Source organism: Balaenoptera musculus, chromosome 4 (genome assembly GCF_009873245.2).
Source record: "Balaenoptera musculus isolate JJ_BM4_2016_0621 chromosome 4, mBalMus1.pri.v3, whole genome shotgun sequence".
Taxonomy (NCBI): Eukaryota; Metazoa; Chordata; class Mammalia; order Artiodactyla; family Balaenopteridae; genus Balaenoptera; species Balaenoptera musculus.
In genome coordinates, this window is record NC_045788.1 from 79,328,831 (window position 1) to 79,341,381 (window position 12,551).

The following is a 12,551-nucleotide window of genomic DNA, read 5'->3' on the forward strand; positions in this document are numbered from 1 at the left end:
ACAAAAATAAACAAATGGGACCTAATGAAACAAAAGCTTTTGCACAGCAAAGGAAACCATAAACAAGAGGAAAAGACAACCCTCAGAATGGGAGAAAATATTTGCAAATGAAGCAACTGACAGAGGATTAATCTCCAAAATATACAAGCAGCTCATGCAGCTCAATATCAAAAAAGCAAACAACCCAATCCAAAAATGGGCAGAAGACCTAAGTAGATATCTCTCCAAAGAAGATATACAGATTGCCAACAAACACATGAAAGGATGCTCAACATCACTAATCATTAGAGAAATGCAAATCAAAACTACAATGAGGTATCACCTCACACTGGTCAGAATGGCCATCATCAAAAATTCTACAAACAATAAATGCTGGAGAGGGTGTGGAGAAAAGAGAACCCTCTTGCACTTCTGGTGGGAATGTAAATTGATACAGCCACTGTGGAGAACAGTATGGAGGTTCCTTAAAAAACTAAAAATAGAACTACCATATGACCCAGCAATCCCACTACTGGGCATATACCTTGAGAAAACCATAATTCAAAAAGAGTCATGTACCACAACGGTCATTGCAGCTCTATTTACAATAGCCAGGACATGGAAGCAACCTACTTGTCCCTCAACAGATGAATGGATAAAGAAGATGTGGCACACATATACAATGGAATATTACTCAGCCATTAAAAGAAACAAAATTGAGTTATTTGTAGTGAGATGGATGGACCTGGAGTCTGTCATACAGAGTGAAGTAAGTTAGAAAGAGGAAAACAAATACCGTATGCTAACATATATATATGGACTCTAAAAAAAAAAAAAGGTTCTAATGAACCTAGGGGCAGGACAGGAATAAAGACGCAGACGTAGAGAATGGACTTGAGGACACAGGGAGGGGAAAGGGTAAGCCTGGACGAAGTGAGAGAGTGGCATGGACATATATACACTACCAAATGTAAAATAGATAGCTAATGGGAAGCAGCTACATCGCACAGGGAGATCAGCTAGGTACTCTGTGACCACCTAGAAGGGTGGGATAGGGAGGGTGGCAGGGAGACACAAGAAGGAGGGGATGTGGGGATATATGTATACATATAGCTGATTCACTTTGTTATACAGCAGAAACTAACACAACATTGTAAAGCAATTATACTCCAATAAAGATGTTAAAAAAAAAAAAGAAAGGGGAAAGGTTGGTGTGTAAGCACATTCATTGTATTATTATTAACAACAATAATAAAAATTGGAACCAACCTGAAAAAAAAAAGCCAGTGTGTTGAGGTTCACCTCACCAAGTGACTGATACACTGAATTTGCCAAATGTCCCAATATAACAGACATTTGGTTTTCTGGTTATTGTTGTTGTTGACTATTTTATTTTATTGAATTTTATTTTATTTTATTTTTATACAGCAGGTTCTTATTAGTTATCTATTTTATACATATTAGTGTATATATGTCAATCCCAATCTCCCAGTTCATCACACCACCACCACCACCACCCACCCCCACTTTCCTCCCTTTTGTTGACTATTTTAAAATTTGTAATAATTCACACTGAATGCATTTGCTGGGGCTAAGAGGTCTATAACGAGCCATAACTCCAGGGTTTAGGGTCTTCAGACTCTTCTTTCACCTTGGGACCCCCTCTCTGGGACCAGAACCAAGTCTGAGCTGCTTGCTGACTTTCCTTTCCCCCAGAGTTGGGACACTGTCTATGGTCAACCTCCTTCTAGCTACAACAGGGAGCTGGGAGACACAAACTAAACCCTTCTCAGATTGTGTTATGAAGAAAAAAAAAAGTGGCCAATTAAAATGCCAAAGAAATTTTCAAAAGCCATTAAAATCAAACTATCCCATCTGATCAGAATTGCTGAAAAATTTATGAATTGTTAAAAGAAACATGTTTTTGGAAAATCAGTAAAGTTGGTAAGTTTGAATTAGTGGTTACTCAACACAGTTGTCAAAAGAATCCTTAAAATGTTAAAATTTTGGTAAAGCAGGAAAAGGTTAAAAACATAGTAATCAGAAATCAAAATAAAATTCCCATATGAAATGTTGATAGGTTGGCTATATTCATAAGAATATAAGAAGACTACACAATCCTTAACGCTTAGCTTTTGATACATTTAAAATTATTTAAAATTATGCTAAGAATATATTCAATTAATATATCCAAAAAGAACATTCCAGAAGAATAAATTTAGAAGAGAAGAAATGTATATTCACTGAATGTATTCAAGAAGATTATCTTGAAAGCAATTTTAGAGAACTTAAATTTAGTTAGTCTGGGGAAATGGTCATGCACTGAATTGATCCTTCAGCTAGCTAGCTTTGGGCACATCAGTCTGTTTCTGCCACAACGAGGCTCTGCAGAGGATGTAGCTGCTGTGGACTCTGCCACAAAGTGGGGCCCAGGAAGAAGAGAGGTTATTGGCTTGAGTGACGTTGGATCACAGCAGCGCCTAAGAAGTGGGGAGGGAGCCTAAATATGGAGCAGGCTTTTAATTTCAGGCACTCCTCCCCTAGAATTCCTGGGGTCCAAAGACATCCATTTAATAAATGCTGAGTAAGCTTGATGGGACACAGCAAAGGACACTGTAAGGAAGACCCCCTTATGGCCCATACTGGCTGACTCAACACAAAGCCTGTTGGTAAATTCCAGTCTCTGGGGCAGCCAAACACCAACTCTCTCTGGCTTTCTGACCTGCAGAAATGGAGGTGGGACAGCCGGGTTGGTCTTGGCCTCCGTTGACGAAGTAGTCCACATGTCCAACAGGAATCCGAATACCCAAATCTGCAAGGAGGCAGAACCCCGTTACCCTCTTACTGCAGGGGCCTATTTTCCAGGTCCCATAGCAGGGTCCACCGGCAGCAGAGCCTGAGGTCTGACCGTGGGGGTCCACCCCCTCTCTGTGCTGAATGGGTGCCCACTTCATTCCTAAGTGCTGGGAGACTACAGAACTAGCCCTCAGATGGTTTTCTAAACAGGTTTTGCCGTGCTGAAAGGAAGCTAAGAAGAAATTTATAAGAAGATACTCATATTTGCCTAATAAAATCAAGAAAAATATCCCTTAATATAAGTTTTTATGAATCAGTAAATGTTATAATAAGCTTGGTAAATTTCCTTGTTGAATAGTTTCTATTTTGCTTTAAGTGATAGTTCAGATATGTGTGTGTGGGACCACATTTCCAGTCTCCCACATATTTTTGTGCTTTCATGACTGAGCAGAAATATAATCTGGCTACAAAGAGATGAGTTTGAGAGGCTGTAGCCTGCATCTCACCATTGTGACTCTATCTGACCCCTCAGACTCGGTCAGATTCAGCTGCCAAATACCCTGATTTTCTTCTTCATATTATCTATCACAGTTGTAAGCAACTGAGCCTGTATTACGTGCTTAACGTCATCTATCCAGGGGTTAAGTGATGACCTAGAATTCATCCTCGCCCATCATCTGTCGGGTCAGCTCTACCTCCAAAATATATTTTGAGTCTTTCTACTTCTCTCTGTCTCTACTGCCACCACCTTTGCCCATGACACTATTGTCCCCCTCACCCAGGCCACCACTGCAAACACCCTCCAGCGAGCTTTCCCTTACTGCCCACTGGCAGTCCATTCTCTGCCCAGCAGCCAGAGTATTCTTTTAAGGAAATCCAAACAGCCGCCCTCTCCTCACTGATCATAGAATAAAATTTAAACTCCTCGCCATGTCCAGCCTGGTCCTGCTCCCTTTTCTCAGCACATCACTCACTGCGCTCTAACCACGTGGCTCTTCTGTCTGTCCCCACCCACAAGGCTTTCGTTTTGGCTGTCCTCTCCCCCTAGAGTGTTCTTCTCCCCGCTCTTTCCAGTGCTGGCTCGTTCTCATCCACAAAGTCTCACCTCAAATATCACCTCCTTGGCCAGATTTTCCTCAATAATCCTATTTGAAGTAGACCCCGAACCCCCTGCTGAGTCACACTTCTCCCATATCCCTCATTATCATAATCAGAGGGTGGAATTATCTTGACTGCTCGCTTGTATGTAAGCTCCACCACGGCAGGGCCTTTACCCGTCTTTTTTCCTGCTCTATCCCCAACACCAGCACAGTACCTGGCACACGTTAGTGCCAAATACTTATTTATTGAACAAATTAGTGAACGAATGCTTGCCGATTAGCTTGTAAGTTCCATGTGGGCAGGGATCTTATTTGGTGCCTTGTGCATTGCAGTATTCTCAGTGCCTGCTACATAGATCATAAAGACCGACTGAATAAATGGAATGCCTTTTTTTTTTTAAATCACATTCGGAAGTGGCTCCAACTTTGAAGGGGACTGAGAGGCTTAGCACAGGTAAACAGGGACCAATGAGTCACCTATTTAGCAAATTTAGGAATATAAGGCGTTAACCTTGTTAATTGACATGGTTAATTAACTTAATAGCTAAGCAGAGGGCTATGGGCTTTGGTTTCCTATCTGTGAAATGGAGGTGGGAAAGAGGGTTGAATAATATGATTGCATGAGTTTCTTCCAGAATCCTGAATCCGTGAGTCTTGAATGCTAAAAGAAGGCTTCTAGCCAAATGGAATGAGACATGGCCACCTCTCAGTTGAACTGCAAACTCTTCTGGTCAGAGACAAATGTAACTTCTTCTTGTACCCAACACACTGAGCATGGGGCCTGGCACCAGACTCTGTGGGTGTTTGACGTCGAGTAGAAACGAGGAGGAGTGCCCGCTGGTCAGAAGTGCTTAATTTGGTCATGATGGATTCAGAGCCGGGGGTTCTTGCCTGTGCCTGTCATTACTGGAGGGGGCAATTCTCACTCTTCACTAGACTGAGGGCTGGCCTTATCCTCTGGGGAGGAGGGAAGTCCTGATAGGTTTGAGTACCTGCCCCAGGAGTGGAATGCCCCAATTTCCTGGGGCCAGGCATGTTCACCCTGAAAAAGTAGCAAGACTTTCCCAGGCAGAAGTACCCTCTGAGTACTACCTCAGACAAAGCTTAGTGTTGAATCAGAGTGAGACTCATGACCAAACAGTTTTGGTCCACAAATGAGAATCCTCCTTTCTGCTGCTGGCTAAAAATAAAATCATTCATCTCAGTCTTCAGAGAATGACAGAGCTGGAAGAGACTTTCAAGATCATGCTGGTAAACTCCTCACTGCAACAGAAGCTTGGAGGGGAAGGGTCTCCTCCCATGGCCACACAGATAAATGCCAGCCTCCTGGCCTCTGCCCTGTGCTCATTCCCCCACCCCAGCTCACTGTCCGTGTCTGTGTGGATGGCTTCCACAAAGAGGGCGTCCCCAGGGTCCAGGCGCTCCTCCAGGCTGGCTCTTGTGTACTCCGGTCCAGCAGGGTCCAGGCCTGCAAGGACAGACATGTCAGGGGCCCTTTCGTGTCAGCCACAGGAACCCTCATGGACCCACTGCACACCTACATGGGCAACCCTTCCAGTTCGGATCAGAGTCCCCCAACAAGGACCCAAGGGCAAGAGAACTAGCTCAGGACCACCTTTCCCAGGAAGCTCTACTCTGTTGTCTCTAACCTCTCAATGACCTAGTTTCTCTGGCTCTGAAATGTGCTTGCTAACACCAACCATTTGGCAAGGATTAATGTCAGTAATATTAATCCTCAGGTAGTAATAACAATGGCTATAATTTTTTGAGTAGTTACTATGTGCCAGGCCTTGTGCTGGGCACTTTCACACTTTCTAGTCCTTACAACAACAGAGCAAAGTAAATATTACTCTCCCCAGGCCTTAGCTTGGATCCCTTTTCCTCTTCCTCCCAAAAAGCAGACTATGAGACAAGGATTTAAAGTGCAAGTAGCTTATTTGGGAGAAAATCACAGAAAGCGTAGTGAGGGAGTGGAAAAACCAGTCAGAGAACGAAAGAAAATTTTAATGAATAGATTATCTCTTTGGGTCTCATCCCACTGGGGTCCCTCTGAAGGACTCTGTAGAACATGACTCAGAATTATCTCAATGAAGTGCCAGGAAGCCAGAGTATTTACCACACAGCTCTGGTCCCTTATTGATTGAGGGTAGCTCCTGAAGCATAAAGTTCCCAGCACTTTGTAAGTATTTAGCAAAACTGTCTAAAGGTGATTTCCATAGTGGGCCAAGGATGTATGAGCTGTTACAACCCATTTTACAGTTGTAGAAACTGAGGCTCAGAAAGAAATACCTGGCCTCTAACACTGACATTAGAGATCATGCAATAACAACACAATACCATTTTATCCAAAAGGGCCACAATAAGTAAATTTCAGTGGTGATTGATGACTTGATCATAAGAACAAAGGCCCAACACTTCCCTCTGCCTGCCTTAGCAAAGGCTCTTCCAGGTCATGATCTCTCTCTCGTTCTCTCTCTCTCTCTCTCTCTCTAAACCTGAGAGGATGGGCAGGGAAGAATGTTACCTGTGATCTGTCCCAGCTGGCCTTTGTAGAAATGTCCTACCATGCCCCCCACGTGGGCCCCCAGGCTGACACCAATGATGTGGATTGAGGACTCTGACACACCCAGCACCTAGAACGGGCATTTACAGTGAGTTACATTTGTGTCACAGCAGCCCCTGGCCTTACAAGGGTAACACTTTCCCCTGAGGCATCAGAAGCAGAAGGTCTTGGGCATGACACACCAGCCACACACGTTTTGGGAAAAAGTGCAGAATCTCACCCTGTTAATCACTTGCCCTCTCCCTGGGCTCCCCACCTTGACAACCCACTCACTTTCCCTTTGGTGTCCAAAGTATGTGAGGCATGACCATGGCCATTTCCTCTTGAGGACCTAGAAGAGTCAGCCATTGGCACCCCTGATGTAACACACAGTGGCATGTTGTACAGAGGAACAGCGGGAGGCTCAGAGAGGTTCAAAAACCTGCCCAAGGTCAGCACTGTACGTGGCTAGGTTGGGATTTGAACCGAAGACCCACAGACTACTGGGTGGCTCTGCTTCCACCTAAAGCTCCTTCTCACATGTCATTTCTTTCTTTCTGACCCCTTGCTTCCCCGTAAGCAGCCAGAACTCACCCTAAGCTCTTCTACACCTACCAGGAGTTTACTGAGGAAACGGGAGATCTCGAGTCCCAGCTTAACCACATTTTCCACGGCTGAGAAGTAGACACCTGTAGAGCCATAAACCCAGTCCACAGCGATCACGTTAACATCTGCTGCCTGCAGAAGGGCACCGATGAATTTATCAATCCAGGAAGGCTTTGTTCCTAAAGCCCTAGACATGGGGCCAAGAAAGGATAGGAAAATTATCTTCCCAGCCAGCATCCATTGTCATGGAAATTACAATGACATTTCTATAAACAGAACAAACCCAGAGAAAAGGTCACAAGTAAGCAGGTGTGGGGTGGGGTGGGGGCGGTATGGGCACTAAATCCTACAATGCTTTGAGCATAAGGAGGACATAATCTCAAAGTTAGCAGGGCTCCTGACTGCACATGTGGAGCCTGTGTGTAAATTATAAAAGAGTACCTTTGTTCCAGGTGGATGTAGCCTGAGGTCAGGGCTCAGAGCTCAGGTCAGTGTTCAGCCCCACCAGCCCTCAGTCAGGTACCTTTGTGTAATGCATACACCACACAAACCACTGCGCTGACCCTGCTTGTGCTACTCATGGGAAAGAAAAGATAGCTTTGTCTATTAGAGTTAAGATTTGCAATCTTAATTCTCATTCTATAATATAGGCTCTTTCCTTGAGGATGTTTTCATTTACTCATTCATTCATTCACTCTTTCCTTCATTCAACAAATGGGCCAGGCAGTATGCCAGGTGCTTTGTGAGAAATGAAGATAAATAAGATATATTCCTCATCCTTCTGGAACTTAGAGTATAATAGGACTTTTCTAGGAAAAGAAGAAGAATAGGAAAAATTTCAGAGAGCTTTCCCAAGAGATTGGGAATGGGGAAGAAGTTTTCTCAATGGCCCAGAGCTTGCTCGCGTGGACAGGGGAGCCCAGACTGGGTGTATGCCAGGGAACGTGGCTTTGGGGCATCTGGGAGCAGGCAGCGTGGTGAGGCTGCTGAGCTCTTCAGCTCCATTAGCTACCTCTCGGTTGAGGGCACACACTCAGCCTTGGGTAGTGGCTGAATGCAAGATTTGCCAGAGAAGAGACCTCGGTACAAGAGAGAGAAGGGATGCCTGAGAGAGAAGGGATGCCTGAGGGAAGATGTGGCTGGGACCCTGGAGTGAGGGACTGGAGAGGCAGAGAGAACCCAGAGATGAGGAAGTGGGGATCCTCTGTGCAGTGCCCCACTGTCCACCTCTTCATCGGGCACCCCCAACTCCAGCTGCTCCACAGCGCTACTCTTTCACCATGTTCTCTCCCTCTCTCCTCTCAGCAACTTTTTTCTGTTTCCGGCATTCTCAGTGGGCTTTGGAGAGAAGATGTTGGAAGGAAGGGTGGTGATTAAATTGGGACTCAGAGACTATGCATTGTAACAAAATTTGGCCTGCAGGGCCTCAAAGAAGTTGAAGAAGTGTGCAGCGCCTGAGAAACGCTAACCTCTGGGAGTGATGGAAGTGAAAGTTTCTTAGGTCATGAAACCCAGGAAAAAGAGAAGAAGAGGAGATAAAACCCTGGATAAAAACACCACGATGTTACCCCTGAGTGATTGCACAAAGGCTACGTCCTCACTGGCTGAGATGAATCATGCAACCCACGCTTCAGGGAGGAAAGGATCAGTGAGACAATCTCTACAACTTCCGTTTTATTCAGATACGGAAACCGAGCCTCCGTGTGCTAAAGTGACTTGCCCAGGGTCACACATATTTACAGTTGGAGAGTGTGTCCAGGGTCACACATATTTACAGTTGGAGAGTGTGTCCAGGGTCACACATATTTACAGTTGGAGAGTGTGTCCAGGGTCACACATATTTACAGTTAGCAGAGGAGTAACGTATGTGACCAACAAGAAAGAACAACACGATGTGTGTTCAGGCTGCTATGAGACATCTTCAAAGTCAGCAGGAGGTGGGCAATGGGACCTGTGACAGGCAGTAAATCCATCTCTCCTTTCGCTCCCCACTAACTTCCTATGGCATTATGGTCACTTTCTAGCTCTTAGCTGAGGTGATCCTATTGGTTGGTTGGCTCCCACCTGAATCCATGGATAACTAGCTTGGTTCCTAGAGTGGCATTGAACCCCGAGTTCCGGATGTCACTACTTTCTTCCATGAGCTGCCCACAGCGAGGATCAGAAGGGGTGAAGAGGAGAAACTGGACTTTGAGATTGGTGCCTCGGAGAAGATTAGCATTCTGGAAGTCAGTGCACTTTGTCTGTGGGGTAGGAGGTACATCTCCTAGAGGAAAAAACAAACAAACAAATAAAAAACCGAGAAATATCCAAGGTGAGGTCATCTGTTCTTAAAAGGAAAAAAGGTGTTCTTGAAAGGAAGAGAGAAACAGGAGCTTATAGGCATTCATCATAAATCAGCAAGTGTAATAATCAGACTCATTTATTAAAAGCATCACTTCTGTAACCAAAATCTGTGAATATTTTTCATGTATAAAGATAAAACACCAGAGAAGAATATGAATATTGCTCAGCTAGAGAAGATTAAAGGCCATGGTGAAATGGATATTGTCATGGGCTAAACTGAGTCCCCCCACCCCTGCAAAAATTCATGTGTTGAAGTCCTAACCCCTAATACCTCAGAATGTGACTATATTTGGAGATAGGGTCCCTACAGAGGTAATTACATTGAAATGAAGCCATTAGGGTGGACCCTTATTCAGTATGACTGGTGTCCTAATAAGAAGAGGCAATTTGGTCACAGAGAAGAAAGATGATGTGAAGACACATGGAGTAGACAGCCATCTACAAGCCAAAGAGAGAGGCCTGGAATGGCTCCTTCACTCACAGCCCTCAGAAGGAACAAACCCTACTGCCACCTTAATCTCAGACTTCCAGCCTCCAGAACTGGGAGATGATAAACTTCTGTTGTTTAAGCCACCCAGTCTCTGGCATTTTGTTACAGCAGTCCTAGCTAAATAATACAGTTTTCTGGGCTGTGAAATGAGCAGTTGCCCTGGGGACTAGGTCCATTCTGGTCTGAGCACCCCATTCCAGAGGGTTTCAAACTCCCCCCTCCAGCCTCCTCACTTCTTTTCCTTATGAGCAGTCCAGAGCCACTCCAGAGCCTTCCAGCGCCCAGCACATGGCTGCCCAGCCAGATGGTAGAGAGGACCCTTAATGAGCTGTATGTATTCTACGGTGCCTTCCAACAGGTACGTTTAAACGGGATATTTTATGGTCAAGGTCACTGAAAGGCCTTCTACAATACTGAACGGAAACAGCAGCATGAAACTCCTGCTTCCCAGGGAGCTAAAAATCTGGCCTATCTTCAATACCCAACAGCCCACCCTCATGCCTGTGATAAAGAGGGGGGGCACCTGACACCCAGTTGGTCTTACAGAAAGAGACCGGCCGGAGCAGCAGGGCACACACTGTCGCACTGGCCCCCCAGCCCCGAAGTCCTGGTGCCGTTAGCAGCTACCTCACATTCCTGCCATGGGACAAAACTATCTGCAGAATCAGAAGACAGGTCCAGATTGCACACTGATTTGTGCAGGGCTCTTCACGAGGAAGACAGCTATTTCAGGTTTCTGGAATGGTTATCTGCCTTCAGAGGTAACGGGGGAGCACATGTACAACAAGCCAGTGGATCTGGGGTGCGCTGGGCTGTGGTACTGTGAGCAGATCGTGGGAACCGCACCCTTAGAGAGTGCTGACAGCGGTTTCCTCACCTTTGCACCTAAGCCCCAGACCTGGTCCCCGAGCCCCCTTGTATCTCCCTTCTGAGCAGCCAGGTCTTGGACACCCCGGCGATGAAGCCCACTGTGACTGTGCAGGCCCCCAGGCTCCTCAGCCTGTGGCAACTTGAGCTCCCATGGAACACAAGAGAGAACGATGCCTGACTTGACTACTTCATCTGCCTTCCCCCAGCTTTTTGAAGAAAAGATGAAAGGACTCTGCTTGAGCATGAGACTTGAACCACATACATGAATACATTTGCTCTATTGGTCATGTAGGGAAGTTTGCATCCATCAGACAGAGAATTAAGAGTCCTTTTAAATAAGTATAGTATGTCACAGAGCAAGGCCCAACAAGCATCACAGAATCAATATATTACAGACAACGTTATCTAAATAAGATGTAATAAAATTAGAAATCAGTAACAAAAGTTATTTAAAGACACATTTGGAGATTTTAAAATTCCCTTTTAAGTAATGAATGAGTTAAAGAATAATCACAATGGAGACTGGAGAATATTAAAAACTAAATAACAATAAAACCAATACAATATCAAAACTTGAGTTAAAGTAGCTAAAACAGTACTAGGCTGATATCTATAACCATAAATGTAAATATCAGGGGAAAATGGGGGAAGACACCGATTAGGTAAATTAACCTTATAACTCAGAAAGCTGAAAAAGAATAATACAGCAACACCAAATAAAATGTAGGGAAAGAAATATAAAGGAAATAGTTAAGGGACTTCCCTGGTGGCGCAGTGGATAAAAAAAAAAAAATCTGCCTGCCAATGCAGGGGACACAGTTTCGAGCCCTGGTCCCGGAAGATCCCACATGCCATGGAGCAACTAAGCCCGTGTGCCACAACTACTGAGCCTGCACTCTAGAGCCCAAGAGCCACAACTACTGAAGCCCGCGTGGCTAGAGCCCGTGCTCCGCAGCAAGAGAAGCCACCACAATGAGAAGCCCGTGCACCACAACAAAGAGTAGCCCCCATTCACCGCAACTATAGAAAGCCTGCGCACAGCAATGAAGACCCAATGCAGCCAAAAATAAATAAAATTAAATCTTAAAAAAAAAAAAAGGAAGTAGTTGAAATTAAAGAAAACAATGAATATGAACAGCATCAGTAGCTGCTCAGTCCATGCAGTTGCTCAGGCTGACCTTCCTGGAGAAATCTTTTACACTTTGCTTTCTGCCACCCCCGTACAATGGTGAGTAAATCCTCAGAACACAATATTCAGAATTAAACCATTCTCACTACCTACACTGGCACCACCTTGGTTTAAGCCACCATCATCTCTCAAAATTATGTAGCCTGTAATGCTTTTCCTGCCTTCATTCTTGTCCCCCTTCAGTCTATTTGCAACACAGTAGTAGAAAAGTAAATCAAATCATGTCACATCTCTGTGCAAAAGCCAGCAAGGCATTTCACTCAGAATAAAATCCAAAGTCCTAACAGTGGAAGAAAGCCCTAAATATCTTAGACCATCCCCTTGGGGAGCCCTTCGCCTGTCTGACTATTGCTTCCTCTGTTCTAGCCACTGTCCTCCTAGCTCTTCCTCTCTCTAGACAGGTTCCCACCTGAGGGTCTTTGCACTAGCCATTCCTTCTGCCCAAAGTGTCTTTCTCTGGACATCCACGTGACTAATTCCCTCTCCTCCTTTAAGTCTTTGCTTGTCAAATGTCATCTTCTTTCCTCTAACCCCCTATTTATTTATTATTTATTTGGCTACACTGGGTCTTAGTTGCGGCATGTGGGATCTAGTTCCCTGACGAGTGATCGAACACAGGTCCCCTGCATTGTA

At 44.9% G+C, this 12,551-nt stretch overlaps 1 protein-coding gene across 3 annotated transcripts in view; it reads right to left on the minus strand.

The window, feature by feature from the left end:
• PLA1A (phospholipase A1 member A) overlaps positions 1-12,551 on the minus strand; it is a 32,802-nt gene that overhangs the window by 15,605 nt on the left and 4,646 nt on the right. For 2 of the 3 annotated variants that reach the window (XM_036851493.1, XM_036851495.1), the window contains exons 2-6: positions 9,088-9,289; positions 7,033-7,210; positions 6,400-6,508; positions 5,242-5,343; positions 2,702-2,791 (exon numbers count right to left, since the gene is read on the minus strand). In XM_036851493.1, coding sequence (XP_036707388.1) covers positions 2,702-2,791; positions 5,242-5,343; positions 6,400-6,508; positions 7,033-7,210; positions 9,088-9,289 — 681 coding nt within the window. The remainder of the gene's footprint in view (positions 1-2,701; positions 2,792-5,241; positions 5,344-6,399; positions 6,509-7,032; positions 7,211-9,087; positions 9,290-12,551) is intronic. The other variant, XM_036851494.1, reaches the window with a different exon arrangement.